Source organism: Capricornis sumatraensis, chromosome 3 (assembly GCF_032405125.1).
Source record: "Capricornis sumatraensis isolate serow.1 chromosome 3, serow.2, whole genome shotgun sequence".
Taxonomy (NCBI): domain Eukaryota; kingdom Metazoa; phylum Chordata; class Mammalia; order Artiodactyla; family Bovidae; genus Capricornis; species Capricornis sumatraensis.
This window is the reverse complement of record NC_091071.1, coordinates 134,686,556-134,711,451: the sequence shown is the minus strand read 5'-3', so window position 1 is coordinate 134,711,451 and position 24,896 is coordinate 134,686,556. Positions and strand designations below refer to the sequence as shown.

General features: G+C 38.4%; 1 protein-coding gene and 1 pseudogene across 1 annotated transcript in view; one reads left to right on the top strand and one right to left on the bottom strand.

The window, feature by feature from the left end:
- Positions 1 to 24,896, top strand: part of MPP4 (MAGUK p55 scaffold protein 4) — a 45,244-nt gene that overhangs the window by 16,632 nt on the left and 3,716 nt on the right. Inside the window, exons 10-20 of the mRNA XM_068969282.1 lie at positions 140 to 204; positions 2,099 to 2,116; positions 2,768 to 2,806; positions 4,905 to 4,925; positions 8,871 to 8,885; positions 9,979 to 10,020; positions 10,525 to 10,695; positions 12,120 to 12,200; positions 15,654 to 15,747; positions 16,131 to 16,239; positions 17,400 to 17,534. Of these exons, the coding sequence (XP_068825383.1) occupies positions 140 to 204; positions 2,099 to 2,116; positions 2,768 to 2,806; positions 4,905 to 4,925; positions 8,871 to 8,885; positions 9,979 to 10,020; positions 10,525 to 10,695; positions 12,120 to 12,200; positions 15,654 to 15,747; positions 16,131 to 16,239; positions 17,400 to 17,534 (790 nt within the window). The remainder of the gene's footprint in view (positions 1 to 139; positions 205 to 2,098; positions 2,117 to 2,767; positions 2,807 to 4,904; positions 4,926 to 8,870; positions 8,886 to 9,978; positions 10,021 to 10,524; positions 10,696 to 12,119; positions 12,201 to 15,653; positions 15,748 to 16,130; positions 16,240 to 17,399; positions 17,535 to 24,896) is intronic.
- Positions 19,290 to 19,353, bottom strand: LOC138077276 (U6 spliceosomal RNA; annotated as a pseudogene).

Sequence of the window (24,896 nt, the reverse complement as noted above, 5' to 3'; positions counted from 1 at the left end):
CACTTTGGAGGTGGAATCTTGTTCACTTGGTTGGAGGCAACAGAATTCTAGAAAACTTTCTGTCCTGGGTCTATCTCACCTGGGTTAACCTGGCTTCTTCCTTTTTTTTTTTTCTAACGGTGTATTTGTTTTTGCACAGGAAGCAACGGGAGTTCTGGTGGTCTCAGCCATACCAGCCTTACAAACACCTCAGATCCACCATCTGTGAGTATGCTGACATCTCACATCCAGCGTGTGCCTCACAGGGAAGCCAGCTCCGTCTCTCCCAGGACTGGCTTCCCGCCCAACGGAGGATCTTTAAACGTCCCATGGCCCAATGGCCTCCTGGCAGCCATCTGAAATCCTACCGTAAACATTCATTCCTTGGGATTTAGAAGACTTTTCAGTTCTCAGTTTGTAAAAATGCAAATGTTCTTGTGTCTGACACTTTCAGGGTTCACTCCCCAGCTTGAAGTCCCCTGAGATGTCTATGGCTAGTCCATGCATTGTACATCTACTGGCAAGCAAGGCTGCGTGGTGGCGTAGTGCATGTGCCTTTGACAAGTAAACGTGGGACTGAATTACTATTCAATGAGTGTAGCTTGTTCACTACACAGTATTTTCAGATGGCAGTGGGGCAATGGTCAGCAAAGGCATCCACGGTGGCAAACGCTTGTGAACAACTTACTGCCTTAATGAGGGATGTTAGCTTGTAGAGTGCAGCTAGAACCTACTGATCAAGGCCCCTCTGATATGCTCTCTGGCAGCAGTTATAGAAGGGGAGGAGGCACCCCGAGGAGGGAGAGGGGCATGGACATAGATTTGCCCATAGAGAGTTCTCACCCACTTTATTTCTCAGCTCTCTAAGCCAAAAATTCCTATTTTTTTCCTCTTGAAAACATGACAACTATAAAGACATTTTTGGGAAATAAATTCTTAGAATTCCTTTACACTTGCAATATTTTCATACTACCTTCCAGTTATGGAACCATATTTGACATGGTTATAGTAACAGCTGCAATACTACCTTTTATCTTTTTTCTCTAGTGTAACATTTTATCAGAAACATTTGTCATGATATCATCTTTATGGTGATATTCTAGTTATTTCCCCTGTGCTTTGAAAAAAAGTTTGTTTACCAAACCAGATTGAAGGACTTCTTTAACTCATTTTCCTATTTTGTTTATCAAAGGCATATGAAAATTCAAACTCAGCTTTAATCAGTATCTGATAACCAGTAGGACCACTTGTTCACATTTAATTTGCTTGCACAGGCTATGTGCCACTTCTGTTAGACTTCTGCAAAGTCCATCTTGAAAAGAGTTTGCAGCTCTGTATTATTATCCTCACATATTTCTGAGTCTAAGAACCCCAGGTATGGAACCCACTGACCTAAAGGGTCATTTCTCACAGAGATGTTTTTGATGGAGGACATCATTATCTGAACTGTCAAGTCATTTCTTTTTAGTTTTTGGAGATGATGTAACAAATAAATATTTGTAAATATGAAATATCAAAATGAAATATTATTTCATATCATTCTGTTCTGCTTGAAAGTTACTACAGGAAAAAAAAAATCTCAGGAAAGGATACTGATTCAGAAGGTGTACACAACTTTATTACTCAAGAGTTATTGAAAAATTCCAAGCATATGTTAGTTTATAGACAGTTACTAAAGAGTTATTTACTGCAGATGCACTGTAGTTGTCATCTCTTTCCCTCCCTCCTTTCTCTCTCTTCCTTCCATGTTTTCTTCCTCTTTCTCTCTTCATTTCTCTTTCTTTCTTTTCATTCAAGGTTTGAGTACTAAAAATATAATGAATGAATAATAAGTGCCTTAATTCAAAACGAGTAGAATGCAACTCTTGCAGCGTTTATTAGGATAGAAGGGAATAGGATTTGCCAGAAACAAACAGATTCCGTTTCCAGCAAGGGTCATGAATGTATTGGTTTCTATAGGATATTCACTTAGCATTTTGTTATTAAGTCTCCACGGAATTTTTAGAGAATAATTTTGGCACTTCACTTTTATTAATGTAGGTAAATTCATCTGATAAATTATAGCATAACATATTGTGCTTTCTCTCTTCTCCCCCGTGCTTCAATCATCTGTACCCAGCGATTTCTATGGAAGAAGGTAGGAAACAGTATTTGTGGGGAAAAAAGCTTCATTTCCAAAGCCACCTAGAAATTTCCTGTAGCTTTCTTAATTCACTTCATTTCAATTCAGCTATTTAATAAGCTCTTTCTGTGTGCCTAATAGTGTACTAATCACTAATACCCTAATTTATAAAAAGATGTCAGTCAAAAGAAAACATACAGGGTTTGGGTTACACTGTAAAGAGTTTTGAGTTGAACAATTTTGAAAGTTATATTCTTTTATTCTCATATATGTATATATCCCAACTAAAGGTCAAAATAGTTAATCTTATTGAGCACATACCATGTGTATGAGCTTTTCCTGCATTATCTCAATCTTATCCTATACAGTATGCATTGTTACTACCCTCATTTATAGATAGAAAATAGAGGTAAAATCATTTGTCCAGCTTTCAAAAGCCTATGCTTTTATAATTTTAACCATGTGGTGTCCTGTAGCCTCCCATAATATATATTTTCATTTAGTACAATAGAGTCCTTTTTATCTGTCCGAGTGAGTGATTGTTGTAAGAATAACATGATATAGGATGGTTTGAGTTTCACTGCCATAAGCCTATACATAGGGGATTTTTGTTGTGATAGTAACAGGTTTTAATTTCATTTTTTCCCTCTCTATGCTCTTTTATAGATGATGACATGAAGATTGATGAGAAATGTGTGGAAGCAGGTAGCATTTCTTGATAGATTTACTACTAGGAGAGATACAAAGCAGCTCAACTGTAGATTTTCTGAAGCAGTCAGTCAAAGGACCCATGGGCCTTTTTCTCTGGAAGAAATGTGTAAATAAAATAAGTCCCCACCCCAGCATTTTTCTGTGGTTCTGACACTCAGAAGGGAAGCACAGCTGGAAGGATGTCTCCATGCTCCAGACCAACCTTTTAGAAAGTGTTCTAGAAAGCAGTATTTTGGAAATGATCACAGAAACACACAGTAGTGCTCTAGTGTTACATTCAGTAACACTCAGGAGAAATATCTAGAACCCACATGCTCTTTGTGAAATACTATGGAATCCTGAGATATCAAAATTTTAAAAAGCAAAATATTATTGTTTGATATCATCTTCTGGTAGATTCTAGTACATATCAATAGTCATGGGTTCCAAATTTCTGAGAGATATATTAAAACTCTTCACATTTCTATGCTTACACGTTTTGAAAATTGGGAAAAGATGTTTCAAATTTAGTGGCAAAACTAAGATTGACTCAAGAATCACTAGGATTTTGTTGGAAGACTAAATGGAGAGTCTTTAGTCTGATAAGTGAATGCATCTTGGCTTTACGGGTTGTTTTAGAAATTAAAGAATGACATGAAATGTTTAAATACGGAGTATTTCAAAGAGTTACATATATTTCCCGGAACAACTACAGAATAATGTTGACATTATATTTATTCTTCCAAGTATACATTATGGGTATGTGTTTTTTAACTAGCAGTAATATTCATTTCCTTTCTATAATTTTAATGAAAAGTTTTTATTTGGTTAACCAGTCACATCTTTCAAGTTCAAAAAACTACAAAAGTATATTCAGTAAAATTCCTTCTCTCTTCCTGTTTCCCTACTCAGTTTTCTTTCTTGAGGCAATAAATGCTCTGTTTCTTTGGCATCCCTCTAGACATATACTGTGCAATGATATATGTTTTTTCCTCCTCTCCCGCACACCTCATTCTCACCTCTTTTTTTTTTTTCTTACCTCTTTTTAAAACACAATTGCATGTACTCTTTGATGGTATGCTATATACACTGTTCTGTTCCCGTTTTTTTTTTTGTTTTTTTTTTTTTACTTAAAATTGTATCTTTGGAGATGATTCCATCATAATATATAAAAAGCCTCCTCATATTTTTTTAAACAGCTTATTGATTAAGTAAGTTGTTGTGCATTTATATAATCACTTACAGGTAGACATTTGAATTATGTCCAATCTTTTCTATTATAAACAATTTCACACATGAGTAGACCTTAGATGTAGCATCACCAGATTCAAGGATGTATTAATAATATTGCTCTGTATATAAATTCTAGTTTCTTAATGCTTGAAAGTGAAAGTGAAGTCGCTCAATCATGTCTGACTCTTTGCAACCCGATGGACTGTAGCCCACCAGGCTCCTCCCTCCATGGGATTCTCCAGGCAAGAGTACTGGAGTGGGTTGCCATTTCCTTCTCCAGGGGATCTTCCCAATGCAGGGATCGAACCCGGGTCTCTTGCATTCCAGGCAGACGCTTTAACCTCTGAGCAACCAGGGCTCTTTAAAACACTAACAATAATCATTTTAACTGATGAGGCATTTGCTTTATCTCAGGTATTTTTCAGTCACCCTAAACAACCCTAACCTGTCAAGCTATTTGTATACTCCTTCCCCTCATTCTGCTCCCCTTGCTTGTGGACCTCCAAAGCTTCCGGCAAGCCTCTAGCACCAAAGCTGTATAACATCCAACCAGATAATGGAGTTTACCATGACATTCCACCTTTCCCTTCCCTCTGAGTCTCTTTTTAATCTTATTTATCGTTTTTTATTTTATGATTTTATTTATTTTAAGCTCCTGCTTGTATCCCTGCTTGTCATCACAGCCCAGCTGCTTATATATCTCATTTAAGGCTTTATTGCCACAGACACACCCCTGAGTTGGCCTTGGTTTAGGAAAAGCATTTTAAAAGTGTTATGCGTGCAGAAACATAGGGTCAGGGAATTAGACTGTTGAACTATAGACTTGCTATGGATAGTAACATAACTACACTTTTGTTTTGCCTCCATGGAAAAACAACAGATGAAGAAACATTTGAATCTGGTAAGTAAGATGCGACTTAACTGAACTGAACTGAACTGAAGATGTGAATATTTGGTACTGGTTTATAAATGTATTATCCAAATTTTGGTATACATTAAACACTTTTTAGGGATGTGAATAAATACATCAATGGTATGGTTGTGAGATATAGTAAACTTCACCTTAAGAGGCACTTCTCATTAGGGACATTTTGGAACCCTCTGGGATCACTGTTTTGGTTTTCATATTGATTGGGGGCACTACTGGCCTTCAACTGCTGGGAGTTGGGAATGCCAGGTGAGCTGCTGAGTGTGAGACCATCCTGCACCATCTACTGAATGTCCTGCTGGACAAAATTCATTGCAAATCTGAGTAAGTAATTCTTTAATACACAATAGTGATATAAAGTTTCACAAGATGTAATATGAAAAGCTCATTGGTTTAGAAGAGTGTCATTATGGAGACAGATGTTTAAACAGAATAAAGATATTACCTTGAAAGTGTTGGATAATTTATTCCACACATGCTGTCTAAGCTATACTGATAGAAAATAAATTGGAAAGTGAGGTATCTATACTAAATCAATTATTTGCTTTAACATGTTATTGTCATTATTGATGACACATGGTTTCATCCAGTATCTGGTCCTCAAAGTACTGTTGACCTTGTTAGTAAAAAAAAAGAAATCCCACAGAATATTTAGGCATTGGCAACCTTTGGGAGCGTGTTAACCTTACTCACCCTCTTCTGGTGTATGATGTCTCATTTTCTTCACTTCATCAGCCTATAATTACTTTGGCATACGTTATATCACTTCACTTATGTCAAGTTCCCCCTTTCCCATATATACAAATAAATCTAATCTGTTACTATTTATCAGAACATGTTTTTTTTAGTGTCCACTTATGACTTTGCTCCTCTATTTTTCTCTACTTCATAGTAGGACTATTTTCTGATCTTCTTACTTCCTTTAAAGCCATGCTTCTTCAGTATAGGTAGGTATAAGCATCATAAGAGTACTGGAGTGGGTTGCCATTTCCTTCTCCAGGGGATCTTCCCTACCCAGGGATCGAACCTGGGTCTCCTACATTGCAGGCAGATTCTTTAACAACTGAGCCACTAGGGGAGCCCTCCATATAGGTAGGTATAGGCAACTAATAGTTTCTCATGTCTAATAGAGAAGTCATTCCCAAAGATTTATATTTTGAAACATATACTTTTAAAAAATACAGACTTTTAAACTATAAATCACTTCCTTTTACTTTCTTTATATTCCAGCTTGAGCGTTGCGTAACCCACTCCAGTATTCTTGCCTGGAGAACCCCACAGACAGAGGAGCCCTTAGGATCTCAAAGAGTCGGACATGGCTGAAGTGACAGCACACACGCATGCAGAGCATTGCACTGGTTTTTAAAAGTTATATGTGTTAGATTATATCTATGGATTTCACTTTATAAGAGGAGAGAGATTGCTGTATATATATTAGTTATGAAAGAGATAGCATTGAGGCAGATGGAGCTTGGAAACTCCTCACCTAAATTATTTACCATTTATGTTCTTTCTAACTTTCCTGTTTTCAACTAGATAATTGGCCTGTTAGGGGTGATTTAATGATCTACACTTGGTTCAGTGCTTGGGACTGGTTTAATGCTTAATTCCTCTGGATTATAGTCATCCTTCTTTGTTCTGTTCAGCTCGTCATTTTGCTGGAGACACTCTGCATGCCAAAGTTGCAGCTGAGGCTTAGAGGCACTTGAGACATCTGTGAAAGGAAAGGCAGTGTTGCAGTGGTCAAACCCATGGACTGGAGGCTGAATGTCCAAGCATGAATTCTGGCCCATTACTCTCTAACTGCGAGGCTCCTCTGTCACTTAACCTCTCTGCCCTTCAGGTTATTGTTGTTATTGTTCAGTAGCTAAGTCATGTCCAGCTCTTTGCAACCCCATGGACTGTAGCGTGTCAGGCTCCTCTGTCCTCCACTGTCTCCCAAAGTTTGCTCAGACTCATGTCCATTGAGTTGGTGATGCCATCTAACTATCTCATCCTCTGTCGCCCTCTTCTCCTTTTGCCTTCCATCTTTCCAGGCATCAAGGTCTTTTCTAATGAGATGGCTTTTCGCATCAAGTGGCCAAAGTATTGGAGTTTCAGCTTTGGCAACAGTCCTTCCAATGAATATTCAGGACTGATTTTCTTTAGGATTGACTGATTTGATCTCCTTTCAATCCAAGGGACTCTCGAGAGTCTTCTCCAACACCGCAGCTCAAAAGCCTTCTTTATGGTCCAGCTCTCACATCTGTACATGACTAATGAAAAACCATAGTTTTGACTCGACGGACCTTTGTCAGTAATGTCTCTGCTTTTTAATATGCTGTCTAGATTGGTCAGTTTTTCTTTCAAGGAGCAAGCGTCTTTTAATTTCAAGGCTGCAGTCACTGTCTGCAGTGATTTTGGAACCCAAGAAAATAAAATCTGTCACTGCTTACACTTTTTCCCTTTCTATTTGCCATGAAGTGATGGGACTGTATGCCATAATCTTAGTTTTTTTAATGTTGAGTTCTAAGCTAGTTTTTCACTCTCCACTTTCACCCTCATCAAGAAGCTCTTTAGTTTTTCTTCATTTTCTGGCATTAGAGGGGTATCATATGCATATTTAAGGTTGTTGATATTTCTCCCAGCAATCCTGATTCCAGCTTGTGATTCATCCAGCCCAGCATTTCACATGATGTACTCTGCATGTAAGTTAAATAAGCAGGGTGACAATATACAGCTTCGACATACTCCTTTCCCAATTTTGAACCAGTCCATTGTTCCATGTCTGGTTCTAACTGTTGCTTCTTGACCCACATATAGGTTTCTCAAGAGACAGGTAAGGTGATCTGGCATTCCCATCTCTTTAAGAATTTTCCACAGTTTATCCTTCAGGTGCCCCATGTCTAAAGTGGGAAAAATTGAACATAAGTGCATGAAGGTTAGCCAGAATTATTACAAAGAAATATAGGGGCAGTCAGCAGTTAGTTCTCTGCTAGAACTGCAGAGGAAAGCATGCAGCTGCCCTTTGTTACGGTAGAGCACTCTTTCTGGACTCCTCTTGCTTGAAAGAGTGAGAACTCTCAAGTACATTCTGAATCCTCCTCACTTAGGAGCTCAATTAAGGAACAGTTGGCTCCAGGCTGGCATTTCTTTCTAAGATGCTTAATTCTGTTCCTTGAGCACTTAATGGGCAGTTAAGTTTCTTGTTTTGTCCCCAACTTGTCTCTGAATGAAGTATCATGTGACCTCTTTGAATACCTCTGGATGGTATAGTCTAATTAGGAATTCAATTTACAAACACACACACACACACACACACACACACACACACACACACACACACTCCCCCCGGCCAAAAACAAACAAACAAAAACAGGGATGATAGATGTTTCAAGATGTCTAGAAAACAAAGAAAAGAGTACGCTCTGTGTTTAGTTACACCTGTCTTCAAGGGGCCAGCTGGAGGTGGAATATGTAACTGGGCCTGGGATGGGTAAGGAATGAGGATGGTGTGGCTCAAGGCCGCCAGTGCCCCTTCCACCACTTCCTCCACATCACAGGGCTGCAGGCAGATGGCCTCTGGCAGAGAAAGGGAGAGAAGGCTCGCATCAGTTGACTTCTTATAGTTTCTCTCTTTCAATCCCCATCTGTGCCAGCCGGGTGGAGGGAAGTCTGCATGGATAGGGGGCCTTCGAGGAGAGCTGAGATAAGCAGCTTTCAGGAAGTTAGAATCTGCTGGGCAGCAGACACAGGTCCAGGGAGTTTCTGAGTCTGGTTTGTGTGCTGTTCATTTTGCCCAGCTCACAGCTTTCTCTAAGGGTAACACGAATGCCTCACTTGTGTCATTTATTTGTTATTTGTCTTTAGTTTGCCAACTTGATCTCCTCAAAGGCTTAACTTTTTCATGTCTGTTTCTTAACTCACCGAAACATCCAGAGGAACTTTCAGAAGGTAACTAACTATTCATTTTTATGTCCTTGGTACGCCAAATAGAGCTATGTTTGAGATCTTTCAAACATGCCTCAACATGAATACTTCACTGGAAATGTTTTAAGATATGATATTTTAAGGATGAAATCAATTATGACATAATCAATGTCATAGAAAATATATTTAAATGAACAATGAAAGTAGTTGGTTTTATGACTATATCCCTAAGTAAACATTTTCTTTCAAACTTATTGCCAATTTTAAGTTAGGAAAATGTGCTTACTTACCAGAAGATGGAATTGATACTTGTGTGTTTTCTTTGTATTTTAAAATGTGTGTTTAAACACCAAAGTTAAGAAAGATCTATGTCATTTCATTCTATGAATAAATGCTCTTTCTATATTATTTCAATGATCAGAACAGAGTTGTATAAGTGAAAAGGAATACGTTAGTAAGAAGTAATTTCAAATGACAGTTTTATAACATTTTTCACCATAGTTTTGGATAATTTTTCTGAGACCCCAGTGGAAGCAGAGCCAGAAGTTTAAACTAGCTCTAGATGTTACTAGTAGGCACAGTTTCCCACTCTTTTGTCTCTCAGAGTCAGAAAGAATTTGCATCTATAAAGCAAATACTAATTTTCTACAGAATGAACCATTTCATAAGGGAAGAAATAACATCCCATTTCTAACAAAGAAATTAATTATTGGGCCTACAGAACACCATATTTATGAGTTAAAGCCAAAACCAGTTTATATGTTTCCTTTTTAAAAAATCAGTTTTCCTTGGGAACATTCAAAAATGTATACCCAAATAGATGTTTTCACTATGACTCAGTATTTCTTATAACTTTAAAGAAGCCTATAATAGACTTTTTTTCCAGCTATACTAGACAGAATATATCCAGTGTGTTGCTAAATTTCTGGAGCATGTCTCTATATAGTTTAGTGGATGTGATAAAATGGAAAGTGCTTAGGACAGTTTTCACTCCTGAAATAGTGTCACTTGAAGATTCAAAGATTTATTTATTTAAAGATTTATTTCATGTACCCCTTCTAAATAAACTTCTCTTTCTCCTTCACATATTCTGTTCCTGCCATTTGCTGTGTTCCAGACAAGGAGGAATTTGTTGGCTATGGTCAGAAGTTCTACATTGGTAGGTAATGATTAATAAAAGGTGGTTCTTTGTCACTTGCTAAGTTATATTCATACCATTATGGATAAGCCTGGCTCTTATGAAAGCTTCTTTTGCTGATGGGCGTTCTCAAACTGGTTTCTATATTTGTTTTTTTTTAACTAGTCAGTGGCCCCATTTTTTTTATTTTAAAAGCTCCCAGATGATTCCAGTATGCATCCAGGCCTGGGGACCAACATTCTGCTTTCCAGACCCTGCAGCCTTTCTATTGCTTCCTATCTTTTACCTTCAGACACACATATGTCAACTCTTTCCGGGACTTCCCTGGAGGTCCCTCTGTTAAGACTCTGCCCTTCCTCTGCAGGGGGGCACGTATTCCATCCCTGCTCGGAGAACTAAGGTCCCACGTGAAAAAATAAAATGGACTGTTTCGAATCACAGTCACTGCCTGTTTCTCCAGGCGAGAGGCAGGAAGCGAGCTCCCTGGCCCTGGATCTTACTGTCCCTTCGTTTCCACCCTGGCAGCGGGTTTCCGCCGCAGCATGCGCTTGTGCCGCCGCAGGGCCCACCGAAGCCAGCTGCGCGCCCCGGGATGCGGTGCCAGCAGCTGCGCCGGCGCGGTAGGCGCCCCGTACGAGGAGGTGGTGAGATACCAGCGACGCCCCACGGACAAGCACCGCCTCATCGTGCTCGTGGGTATGTCCCGAGGGCAGTCTCCCCATCCGCGGCGAGGTTCCCCTGCCTTCACTAGTCTTGCATTGGGCGTAGTAGTAAAAGTAGGACTCTGTGGGCCTGCATTTTTTTTTTTTTTAAAGACAAAACCGTTTTTTAATGTGTGTTTATAAATAGAACGTTATTAATTATGCTTTTAATGTCTACAGTTGAATGTGGTATGCCAAGGTGTATATGAACCTGTGTAACAACAAGGTGTGATATGATGAGGCTATAACTACGATTTTTTTTTGTCCTGTTTAGAATTTCTTTTAGAAGCATGGATGAGATGTTTCCCATCCCCCACCCACCATCATTAGTCTATATTAGGAACAAAAATGCTTAAGATCCATTTCTCTAAGAAATGTGTAACTGTCCTCTTTAGGAGAGTTTCTAAAAAGCTTCTGGACTGTATCTTTGGTGCTAAAGAACAGGGCAAATATAGCACTGGGACCACCCGCGTTGTGACCCAGATGTCTACAAAGCTGGTCCCTGCCATAGCAGTTGCTGTTCAGTCACTCAGTTGTGTCCACCTCTTTGTGACCCCATGGACTGCAGCACGCCAGGTTTCCCTGTCCTTCACCATCTCCTGGAGCTTACTCAAACTCATGTCCATTGAATCAGCGATGCCATCCAGCCATCTCTTCCCCTGGGTCCCCTTCTCCTCCTGCCCTCAGTAGCAGTAACTTCCCTCTTGCTGCCGTCTTCTCTGTGTATCCCAGTTGTGGTGAAGGCAGGCCCCTTTGAAGCAGAACAACATACCTCACAGCCAGGACCAGCTACAGAATTTTCAGGACACAGAGCAAAATAAAAATCCAAAAGCCCCTTATTCAAAAATGAAGACTATATGTGTGGCAAAAGAAGAGCATTAAGCCAAGTGCAGCAGCCTAAGCGTGGGCTTGTGGCTTGCACAGTTCTCTGCCCATGAAGCCAGCCCTGCCTTCACTTGCACATGGGGGTGTTGACTTCTCCACTTGTGGTCAGGGACGTGTCCCTGAACTCTATCATTGTGGAAGCCAGTTTCTGGGTTGTGCTGTGATAGGAACTTCATGGGAAGAGGAAAGGCAGCTTGTCTCGAATGATCTGACATGAGGCTAGAGACTTCTCAGAGTAGCCAACATTAGGCAGTGTTCCTGGGTGACACGTTCCTGCAATTCCCTACTTCTTTTCTGAAAGTGTGGGTTTCTCCACAGGTCATCAGGTGAAGTGTGGGTTACTTCACAGGTCATCAGGAAGATTCCCAAGAATTTTCCGGGGTTATTTCAATTCATGAGAATGGAGGTTATGTTATTTTCCCTGCAAAAACATGTGCTCTCAAGTGTCTTCAGCGGAAGGATCAAAGTGATGGTTTCACCACGTACCTCTGCTTATCCGCTTCTAATCATTTCCATATATGATGTTTTGTTTAGGACCTTCTGGTGTTGGAGTAAATGAACTGAGGAGACAACTTATTGAACTTAATCCTGACCGTTTTCAAAGTGCTGTGCCACGTACGTTTACTTTTTCTTTCATAGGGGTTCATACTCGAATAAGATTTTCTTTTTAGAGGTGCAAAAAGATCTGCACATGTACTGATCTCAACTATTTTATACCATCTTTGTTGTAAGAATGTAAGACACAGATAGTCCTCAGTATTTCTAACTAAACTTATTTTAATAGAGGAAATTGACTTACTAGCATGTAGCTAGCTAGCTAGGCTTTTGAAAAGTGAATCTTTTTTTTCCATTGCTTAGCAATCATATACATAACCTTTTAGGAAAACTAAATATTTAATAATAATGGCTAGCATTCATTCAATATTTATAATCCTCCCAGCAGTGTGCTTGGCTCTTTGAAAGCTTTATCAAATTTTTTTAATATATGCACATATAATTTTAAATCAACTATAGACAGGCAAGTCTGGTGTGCTGCAGTTCATGGGATCGCAAAGAGTTGGACACGACTTAGCGACTGACCAACAAGAACGATAACTATTATACCATCCAAGGTGAAGGAGCCTGTGGATGTGGGTGCTTCCCCTTTACCTCAGGGCAAGAGAGAAGAAGTTAGGAAAACCACTTAAAGAGCTTAATATGTGTTTCGTGCTTTTGGGGAGACACAGAAGACTGGAATCAGAATTATATCTGAAATATCTAAAGCATGAGAGTTTAGAAGAAGTGGCCAAAGGCTGTTTGGGGGAGGTAGCTGCCATTTTAGAGTCTGTCACTGCAAAAGAGCTGGGATTTTTTTTCCCCCAAAGACCAGATCTGGGTGGATAATGTGGAAGAAAGTCTGCCTGGGTGTTGTCTTGGTTCCTGCCTAAGAGGAAGCGTCAATGAAAGGAGACCAAACCTGAAGCCCTGGGTACCTGAGGGTATGGAAGAAATCACAAATGACTAGGTGGAATAGAGATGGATTTGAGATACCCAGTAGTGGTGGTAGAGGGGTAGGCTTTGCAAAATAATCCACTGAATCCTCTGGGAGATTAAGAGCCAGATTTAAACATCTGCTAAGTCTAAAAGGAGCCATGAGAAGCCTGCATCAGCATCAATTAAGTAAGAGTTTTCCTGCCCTGCTTGCTCCTCCTCTCTCTCTGCGCTTAGGCTTGGAGAGTTATAAAACTGGAGGAGCAGTAGGAATGCAATGAAAGGGAAGAGAAGAGAATCACGCTCCCTCTCCTGATTTCTGACTTCTCTGATGTCAGGCTTCCCTTGGTGTAGCAAGTCTGAGCCAGCTGTGGGGAGAAGAAGCCTGAAATATAAATAAAGTTCGTAATTTTGATTATTACATGGAAACAGAATTTAAATTATTGAGACTGAGTTTCAGGCATAAATGATATTAACCTTTTTTTAAAAACAAACAAACCTAAGAGTAATCAGATGAATTTGAGAATTCTATCCAGGGCCGAATAAATGAAGTTGTTTTATGATCACAACCTGTGCTTTCCAAGTACTGTTTACCTATGTAAGAATGGGCACTACAAAGCAAAAACTAATAAAGAAATCACCACTTGCAATAATCTGGATAAAAATAAAATGCCCACAGAATGTAGAATTGTATGTTGTCTGGATAACCATCATTCAAAATGGGAATATGTTGCCCATATTTTGCTCTTTAAATTGAGTGAACAGTTTTAAGCTCAGAATGAACACCTCAAGTCATGCACCAATTCTCAGACCTTAGCCTACCATATATAACATAGTAGGATAGAAGCCAAGGAGAAGGGGTTATCTTGGGCTGATAGTAACATAATTTTCTATCACCTGAGAATTAGATTTTTTTTCAGTACAAAGCTATAGGAGGGTAGCATAACTGTAGGAACTCTGAGGAACTAAAGAGAGACTTGAATAAAGAAAAAAATTTTGCTTTTTGAGCTTCTTGAAATGTTCAGTTAATTCAGTTCAGTAGCTCAGTCATGTCCGACTCTTTGCAACCCCATGGACTGCAGCACGCCAGGCCTCCTTGTCCACTGCCAACTCCCAGAGTTTACTCAAATTGACGTCCATTGAGTCGGTGATGCCATCCAACCATCTCATCCTCTGTCGTCCCCTTCTCTTCCTGCCTTCAATCTTTCCCAGAATCAGGGTCTTTTTAAATGAGTCAGTTCTTCGCATCAGGTGGCCAAAGTATTGTATCTTGAAATGTTGGGAACTCCTTTCATCATTTAGGGTCTATTTCAAGTTCCTTTTTGGTCATTTTCATGTGTTGGTATCATCAGATGTTATCATCTTTAAACTTTATCAAATGTAAATACACATTTTTTATGAACAAGGAGAATTTATTGTAATGCAGGTTAAGGGACTAGCAGCTTTATAGTTTATACAGGTCACAGAGCTAGAACCATGTCTTATTCATTTTTGTGTTCTAAGAAATTAATATGATAGCTGGAATATAGGCACTCAGTATATGTTAGCTGAACAAATGGGTAAGCAGACTAGAATCACTTTTAGGTAGTCAGTGAACTCCTGTGTTCTATACCAGGTACTATTTAGGTTGAAGAATCTATGAACAACGTGGTCATATCAAAGCATCAGATTGAATCTAGACTCTACCAATCTTTTCTTTCTGGAGATCCCTAAAACTGATCACCAGCTTACTTGGATGTTAATGCATCTGAGCAAGACTACAGAGTGTCAGGGCTTTATTTCAAATCTGACACAATCTGCTGTGGTAGAAGAAATTAGTTTGGGAAGAGTCAGGACACCTAGGTGCTTATTTACAACTTTGGTTTTCATTAGTTTTATTCACATGAGCAAGTTAGTTACTCTCTGAAATCTTTAGTTACTTATCAGTAAGCTACAGATAACAGCATTTCACCTAGCTAGGAATATGAAGGATGAAATGAGATCTTGGGAGATGCATTATCTAAACGTAAGATATTGCTGGTTTCGCCACCTGAGGGCCTTTAGGCACCTTGTGTGTGCATGCTCAGTCATGTCTGACTCTTTGTGGTCCCATGGACAATAGCCCACCAGGGTTTCCTGTTCATGGGATATTCCAGTCAAGAATACTGGAGTAGGTCGACATTTCCTCTTCCAGGGGATCTTCCCAACTCAGGGATTGAGCCCACGTCTCCTGTGTCTCCTGCACTGCAGGTGCATTCTTTACCACTGGGCCACCTGGGAAGCCCTTAGGCACCATGGGGCTCACAAATAACTTACCACTTCCTGTCCTGACGTAACAGCAAGAGTTCCTTTACAGCTTCTTTATCTTGGCTTAAATACGATACGTTCTGGTCTAGTCTACACCACAAACACTTAACAAAGGTTTATGATTAGCTCATTTTGATATGGGAACTTCTACTTTCTTATCACCAATCAGGCTCCCTTTTTTTGTTCTAGCATTTTATTTATCTGCTTATGTATTAATATATTTATTTTGATCATCTTTATCCAAATGCATATGGGCAATAAGTCCAAACATTTTGTAGATTCTAAAATCTTAAAAATTCCCTATTTTGACAGATACTACTCGTTCCAAAAAGAGTTATGAAATGGATGGTCGTGAGTATCACTATGTGTCAAAGGAAACATTTGAAAGCCTCGTGTACAGTCACAGGTGAGCTAGACATTCTGAATCTGGTTCTCTCCTCTCGTTGTTTTATACTTAAAATAGATCTCTTATTTTCATGCTTTGTCCCAAACTTCTGGGACACATTTTTTTAATTCTGAAAAATTAAGTAAGAAAATGTATATTGATTTACTAGTACACTAACTCATTGAGTTTGGAGAAGGAGCTGAACTGAGTTGCAAATTTCAGAGAATTTGGTGTAGTTAAGTCTTAGATCTCCTAATATATATTTTCCCTGTTGAATATCCACTAATTCATTTATCAAGATCCACATATTTTACTCTCTTCTGTTGGAATTTATCTCTGTGTTATTGCTAATCATAATTTTACCTGTACAAACAGTTCTTGTTGTCTTTATCTCACCCTCGCAGAATGCTCGAGTATGGTGAGTACAAAGGCCACTTGTATGGCACGAGTGTGGATGCTGTTCAAGCAGTCCTTGATGATGGAAAGATCTGTGTTATGGACCTAGAGCCTCAGGTGGGTCTGTGGTGGAATATTTCCCTTCTCCCCAAAGTAATGAATGCATGCCATCCATTTTTTGCACATGCTTTCTTCTGTTAGGATAAGACTACTTCGCATATATAAGGACCAGGATCTTACTTGAAAAATCAATTGTCATTATCTTGTCTTTTTAGTTGGGGGGAAAAAAATCTAGTTTCTCAGACCTGCCCCCCCCCCAAAAAAAAACCCAACAGCAACAAAAGAAAATAAAATTAAAAAAAAAACAAAGTGAAAAACCCCCAGAAATGAGCAGACAACCATAAAGAAAACTGAGGATCTTTTTTTTTTTTTTTAAAGGTAACTTCTTGTGGAGGGAATAAAATGTTGCTTTATGTAAGGGGATGAGGTTCCTATGTTCTATCAATAGCTGTCTCCCTGAGACCATATGTGGAGTAGAGCAGGAGTGAGTGAGTTGAGGTGAGATAAAGAACATACAATGTGTTGTCAAAATTTTTATGAACCTTGTGTTTACTTTATGTTTTCTGTAGTCATGTAAAAATAATACCTTTTATGTTAATCAGAGGACAAGAGAGTTGTTCTCTCTTGGATTGAAGCTGTGGTCAGCATGAAGATGTCAGTATGATCTATTATGAGACAGTGGCAAGAGGAAAGGGAAGTGAGGGCCCTGATTGGCCTTGAGAGTTGAGTCTGTCTTTGTCTTTTGCCCATGAGATCATGTGTAGAATCCTATTCTCAGGTTTCAATAAGGGTGGCTAGTAAGAGGAAGAGCCAGGATTTGAACTTAATTTTGATTCCAGAACTCCATCTCTTAATTATTAAAATGTTTTTTAGAGTTGAGGACTTGGGAGCACATGAGAATATACTCTGGCTAAAAATAACTGCTCATTTATGGTCTTAGAAATTTTGAGAACATTCATGTTGACTCTAGAAAATTAGGACTTATGTTTTTAGATTCTCAGTTTAATATTCTCTTGAGATATTTCAGCTACTAGGGCTTCTTTTTTTCTCATTTTTTTCTTCGTTATTGTTTTTCCCAAACTTTACTTCTTATTTTGTACTGGGGTAGAGCTGATTAGCAATGTTGTGGTAGTTTCAGATGGACAAGGAAGGCACTCAGCCATACATATCTATGTAAGGACTTCTGTTTTAAATGTGTATTTAATTTTTCTGTGTAGGGTATTCAAGTGGCTCGAACCCAAGAACTGAAGCCCTATGTCATATTTATAAAGCCATCTAACATGAGTTGTATGAAGCGATCTCGGAAAAATGCCAAGATTATTACAGACTACTTTGTGGACATGAAGTTCAAGGTAAGATACAGAGGAGATAGATGAGTATATTGTTTTTTTCCCCAGTCAGAAAATTACTGTATTATTCCACAGTATCCCTATATTAAGGAATGTAATTTTTGTTTCTAATGAATATTACCCTTAGAGTTATCCTTATTGAATGTCATTTATAGATATTAAAATAAAGTTTAATAACTACTCTTATTTTTCTCCTCTTTTTGGGTCTAGCTTTAAAAGAAAAGGCCCTCAAGTCACATTTTGCAAAACCACACAGAAATTGGGTGTGTGTACTTAGAATGGATTATTTATTTTGCAAAGCATTTGAATTTACTTTAAAATACATACAGATGGCTAACAAACACATGAAAAGATGCTCAACATCACTCATTATCAGAGAAATGCAAATCAAAACCACAATGAGGTACCATTTCACGCCAGTCAGAATGGCTGCTATCCAAAAGTCTACAAACAATAAATGCTGGAGAGGGTGTGGAGAAAAGGGAACCCTCTTACACTGTTGGTGGGAATACAAACTAGTACAGCCACTATGGAGAACAGTGTGGAGATTCCTTAAAAAACTGGAAATAGAACTGCCTTATGACCCAGCAATCCCACTGCTGGGCATACACACCGAGGAAACCAGAAATGAAAGAGACACATGTACCCCAATGTTCATCGTAACACTGTTTATAATAGCCAGGACATGGAAGCAACCTAGATGTCCATCAGCAGACGAATGGATAAGAAAGCTGTGGTACATATACACAATGGAACATTACTCAGCCATTAAAAAGAATACATTTGAATCAGTTCTAATGAGGTGGATGAAACTGTAGCCTATTATGCAGAGTGAAGTAAGCCAGAAAGAAAAACACCAATACAATATACAAACACATATATATGGAATTTAGAAAGATGGTAATGATAACCCTATATATGAGACAGCAAAAGAGACACTGATGTATAGAATAGTCTTTTGGATTCTGTGGGAGAGGGTGAGGGTGGGATGATTTGGGAGAATAGCATTGAAACATGTATATTATCATATGTGAAATAGATTGACAGTCCAGGTTTGATGCATGAGACAGGGTGCTCGGGGGTGGTGCACTGGATGACCCAGAGGGATGAGATGGGGAGGGAGGTGGGAAGTGGGGTTCAGGATGGGGAACACATGTACCCCCATGGCAGATTCATGTCAATGTATGGCAAAACCACTAGAATATTGTAAAGTAATTAGCCTCCAATTAAAATAAATAAATTTATATTTAAAAAAGTAAATCTGAAAAAATAAAATAATTGATTATATCATCTATTATATGAGATCTCTTTATAAATATATTAAATCATAAAAGATGTTTATTAATAATTATAGTAATAATAGAGGGGCCAGGCCAGGTGGGATTAATCAGTGATTTTCCCATATATATATGTATAGTTTTAATAAAATATACTTCAAATATTTTAAGTCATAACATACATTCAGTAAGGTGTATAAATCTTAAGTGTACAGTTCAAAGAATCTTTTACAGTGTGTATGCACCCAGGTAACCATCGTCTAGATCAAGACATTATATCCACTTGGGTGTGCATGCACGTGCTCGTGTGTGTGTGTGTGTGTGTGTGTGTGTGTGTGTGTGTGTGTGTGTGTGGTGTGGTAAAAAGCATATAACATAAAATAAGACTTACCATCTTGCTCATTTTAAGTGTACAGTTATGTTAATTCTGTTCATATAGTGAGGGAGATCTCCAGAACTTTTTAGTCTTGTAAAACGAGTAAAATATATGGATTACTTCATGAATTTGCATGTCATCCTTGAGAAGGGGCCATGCTAATCTTCTGCTGCTGCTGCTGCTAAGTCACTTCAGTCGTGTCTGACTCTGTGTGACTCCATAGACGGCAGCCCACCAGGCTCCCCCGTCCCTGGGATTCTCCAGGCAAGAACACTGGAGTGGGCTGCCATTTCCTTCTCCAATGCGTGAAAGTGAAAAGTGAAAGTGAAGTCGCTCAGTTGTGTTCAACTCTTTTTTTTTTTTTTTTAAATTTTTTTTATTTTATTTTATTTTATTTTTTTTATTAAATTTTAAAATCTTTAATTCTTACATGTGTTCCCAAACATGAAACCCCCTCCCACCTCCCTCCCCATAACATCTCTGTGGGTGATCCCCATGCACCAGCCCCAATCATGCTGTATCCTGCGTCAGACATAGACTGGCGATTCAATTCTTACATGATAGTATACATGATAGAATGCCATTCTCCCAAATCATCCCGCCCTCTCCCTCTCTCTCTGAGTCCAAAAGTCCGTTATACACAGCTGTGTCTTTTTTCCTGTCTTGCATACAGGGTCGTCATTGCCATCTTTCTAAATTCCATATATATGTGTTAGTATACTGTATTGGTGTTTTTCTTTCTGGCTTACTTCACTCTGTATAATCGGTTCCAGTTTCATCCATCTCATCAGAACTGATTCAAATGAATTCTTTTTAACGGCTGAGTAATACTCCATCGTGTATATGTACCAAAGCTTCCTTATCCATTCATCTGCTGATGGACATCTAGGTTGTTTCCATGTCCTGGCTATTATAAACAGTGCTGCGATGAACATTGGGGTACATGTGTCTCTTTCAATTCTGGTTTCCTCGGTGTGTATACCCAGCAGTGGGATTGCTGGGTCATAAGGTAGTTCTATTTGCAATTTTTTAAGGAATCTCCACACTGTTCTCCATAGTGGCTGTACTAGTTTGCATTCCCACCAACAGTGTAGGAGGGTTCCCTTTTCTCCACACCCTCTCCAGCATTTGTTGCTTGCAGATTTTTGGATCGCAGCCATTCTGACTGGTGTGAAGTGGTACCTCATTGTGGTTTTGATTTGCATTTCTCTGATAATGAGTGATGTTGAGCATCTTTTCATGTGTTTGTTAGCCTTCCGTATGTCTTCTTTGGAGAAATGTCTATTTAGTTCTTTGGCCCATTTCTCGATTGGGTCGTTTATTTTTCTGGAATTGAGCTGCATAAGTTGCTTGTATATTTTTGAGATTAGTTGTTTGTCAGTTGCTTCATTTGCTATTACTTTCTCCCATTCAGAAGGTTGTCTTTTCACCTTGCTTATAGTTTCCTTTGTTGTGCAGAAGCTTTTAATTTTAATTAGATCCCATTTGTTTATTTTTGCTTTTATTTCCAGAATTCTGGGAGGTGGATCATAGAGGATCCTGCTGTGATTTATGTCTGAGAGTGTTTTGCCTATATTCTCCTCTAGGAGTTTTATAGTTTCTGGTCTTACATTTAGATCTTTAATCCATTTTGAGTTTATTTTTGTGTGCGGTGTTAGAAAGTGATCTAGTTTCATTCTTTTACAGGTGGTTGACCAGTTTTCCCAGCACCACTTGTTAAAGAGATTGTCTTTACTCCATTGTATATTCTTGCCTCCTTTGTCAAAGATAAGGTGTCCATATGTGTGTGGATTTATCTCTGGGCTTTCTATTTTGTTCCATTGATCTATATGTCTGTCTTTGTGCCAGTACCATACTGTTTTGATGACTGTGGCTTTGTAGTAGAGCCTGAAGTCAGGCAAGTTGATTCCTCCAGTTCCATTCTTCTTTCTCAAGATTGCTTTGGCTATTCGAGGTTTTTTGTATTTCCATACAAATCTTGAAATTATTTGTTCTAGTTCTGTGAAAAATATGGCTGGTAGCTTGATAGGGATTGCGTTGAATTTGTAAATTGCTTTGGGTAGTATACTCATTTTCACTATATTGATTCTTCCAATCCATGAACATGGTATATTTCTCCATCTATTAGTGTCCTCTTTGATTTCTTTCATCAGTGTTTTATAGTTTTCTATATATAGGTCTTTAGTTTCTTTGGGTAGATATATTCCTAAGTATTTTATTCTTTTTGTTGCAATGGTGAATGGAATTGTTTCCTTAATTTCTTTTTCTACTTTCTCATTATTAGTGTATAGGAATGCAAGGGATTTCTGTGTGTTGATTTTATATCCTGCAACTTTACTATATTCATTGATGAGCTCTAGTAATTTTCTGGTGGAGTCTTTAGGGTTTTCCATGTAGAGGATCATGTCATCTGCAAACAGTGAGAGTTTTACTTCTTCTTTTCCAATTTGGATTCCTTTTATTTCTTTTTCTGCTCTGATTGCTGTGGCCAAAACTTCCAGAACTATGTTGAATAGTAGCGGTGAAAGTGGACACCCTTGTCTTGTTCCTGACTTTAGGGGAAATGCTTTCAATTTTTCACCATTAAGGATAATGTTTGCTGTGGGTTTGTCATATATAGCTTTTATTATGTTGAGGTATGTTCCTTCTATTCCTGCTTTCTGGAGAGTTTTTATCATAAATGGGTGTTGAATTTTGTCAAAGGCCTTCTCTGCATCTATTGAGATAATCATATGGTTTTTATTTTTCAATTTGTTAATGTGGTGAATTACATTGATTGATTTGCGGATATTGAAGAATCCTTGCATCCCTGGGATAAAGCCCACTTGGTCATGGTGTATGATCTTTTTAATATGTTGTTGGATTCTGATTGCTAGAATTTTGTTGAGGATTTTTGCATCTATGTTCATCAGTGATATTGGCCTGTAGTTTTCTTTTTTTGTGACATCTTTGTCAGGTTTTGGTATTAGGGTGATGGTGGCCTCATAGAATGAGTTTGGAAGTTTACCTTCCTCTGCAATTTTCTGGAAGAGTTTGAGTAGGATAGGTGTTAGCTCTTCTCGAAATTTTTGGTAGAATTCAGCTGTGAAGCCGTCTGGACCTGGGCTTTTGTTTGCTGGAAGATTTCTGATTACAGTTTCAATTTCCGTGCTGGTGATGGGTCTGTTAAGATTTTCTATTTCTTCCTGGTTCAGTTTTGGAAAATTGTACTTTTCTAAGAATTTGTCCATTTCTTCCACATTGTCCATTTTATTGGCATACAACTGCTGATAGTAGTCTCTTATGATCTTTTGTATTTCTGTGTCGTCTGTTGTGATCTCTCCATTTTCATTTCTAATTTTATTGATTTGATTTTTCTCTCTTTGCTTCTTGATGAGTCTGGCTAGTGGTTTGTCAATTTTATTTATCCTTTCAAAGAACCAGCTTTTGGCCTTGTTGATTTTTGCTATGGTCTCTTTTGTTTCTTTAGCATTTATTTCTGCCCTAATTTTTAAGATTTCTTTCCTTCTACTAACTCTGGGGTTCTCCAATTCTTCCTTTTCTAGTTGCTTTAGTTGTAGAGTTAGGTTATTTATTTGACTTTTTTCTTGTTTCTTGAGGTATGCCTGTATTGCTATGAACTTTCCTCTTAGCACTGCTTTTATAGTGTCCCACAGGTTTTGGGTTGTTGTGTTTTCATTTTCATTAGTTTCTATGCATATTTTGATTTCTTTTTTGATTTCTTCTGTGATTTGTTGGTTATTCAGAAGTGTGTTGTTCAACCTCCATATGTTGGAATTTTTAGTAGTTTTTCTCCTGTAATTGAGATCTAATCTTAATGCATTATGGTCAGAAAAGATGCTTGGAATGATTTCGATTTTTTTAAATTTATCAAGTTTAGATTTATGGCCCAGGATGTGATCTATCCTGGAGAAGGTTCCATGAGCACTTGAAAAAAAGGTGAAATTCATTGTTTTGGGGTGAAATGTCCTATAGATATCAATTAGGTCTAATTGATCTAATGTATCATTTAAAGTTTGCGTTTCTTTGTTAATTTTCTGTTTAGTTGATCTGTCCATAGGTGTGAGTGGGGTATTAAAGTCTCCCACTATTATTGTGTTATTGTTGATTTCCCCTTTCATACTTGTTAGCATTTGTCTTACATATTGCGGTGCTCCTATATTGGGTGCATATATATTTATAATTGTTATATCTTCTTCTTGGATTGATCCTTTGATCATTATGTAGTGGCCTTCTTTGTCTCTTTTCACAGCCTTTGTTTTAAAGTCTATTTTATCAGATATGAGTATTGCCACTCCTGCTTTCTTTTGGTCTCTATTTGCGTGGTATATCTTATTCCAGCCCTTCACTTTCAGTCTATATGTGTCCCTTGTTTTGAGGTGGGTCTCTTGTAAGCAACATATAGAGGGGTCTTGTTTTTGTATCCATTCGGCCAGTCTTTGCCTTTTGGTTGGGGCGTTCAACCCATTTACGTTTAAGGTAAATATTGATAAGTATGATCCCGTTACCATTTACTTTATTGTTTTGGGTTCGGGTTTATACACCCTTTTCGGTTTCCTGTCTAGAGAATATCCTTTAGAATTTGTTGGAGAGCTGGTTTGGTGGTGCTGAATTCTCTCAGCTTTTGCTTGTCTGTAAAGCTTTTGATTTCTCCTTCGTATTTGAATGAGATCCTTGCTGGGTACAGTAATCTGGGCTGTAGGTTATTGTCTTTCATCACTTTAAGTATGTCTTGCCATTCCCTCCTGGCCTGAAGAGTTTCTATTGAAAGATCAGCTGTTATCCTTATGGGAATCCCCTTGTGTGTTATTTGTTGTTTTTCCCTTGCTGCTTTTAATATTTGTTCTTTGTGTTTGACCTTTGTTAATTTAATTAATATGTGTCTTGGGGTGTTTCGCCTTGGGTTTATCCTATTTGGAACTCTCTGTGTTTCTTGGACTTGGGTGATTATTTCCTTCCCCATTTTAGGGAAGTTTTCAACTATTATCTCCTCAAGGATTTTCTCATGATCTTTCTTTCTGTCTTCTTCTTCTGGGACTCCTATAATTCGAATGTTGGAGCGTTTCATATTGTCCTGGAGGTCTCTGAGATTGTCCTCGTTTCTTTTAATTTGTATTTCTTGTTTCCTCTCTGATTCATTTATTTCTACCATTCTATCTTCTATTTCACTAATCCTATCTTCTGCCTCCGTTATTCTACTATTTGTTGCCTCCAGAGTGTTTCTGATCTCATTTATTGCATTATTCATTATATTTTGACTCTTTTTTATTTCTTCTAGGTCCTTGTTAAACCTTTCTTGCATCTTCTCAATCCTTGTCTCTAGGCTATTTATCTGTGATTCCATTTTGATTTCAAGATTTTGGATCATTTTCACTATCAATATTCGGAATTCCTTCTCAGGTAGATTCCCTACTTCTTCCTCTTTTGTTTGGTTTGGTGGGCAACTCTCCTGTTCCTTTACCTGCTGAGTATTCCTCTGTCTCTTCATCTTGGTTATATTGCTGCGTTTGGGGTGGTCTTTTTATATTCTGGTGATTTGTGGAGTTCTCTTTATTATGGAGCTTCCTCACTGTGGGTGGGGTTCTATCAGTGGCTTGTCAAGGTTTCCTGGTTAGGGAGGCTTATCTTGGAGTTCCGGTGGGTGGAGCTGGGTTTCTTCTCTCTGGAGTGCAGTGGAGTGACCAGTGATGGGTTATGAGACATCAAAGGTTT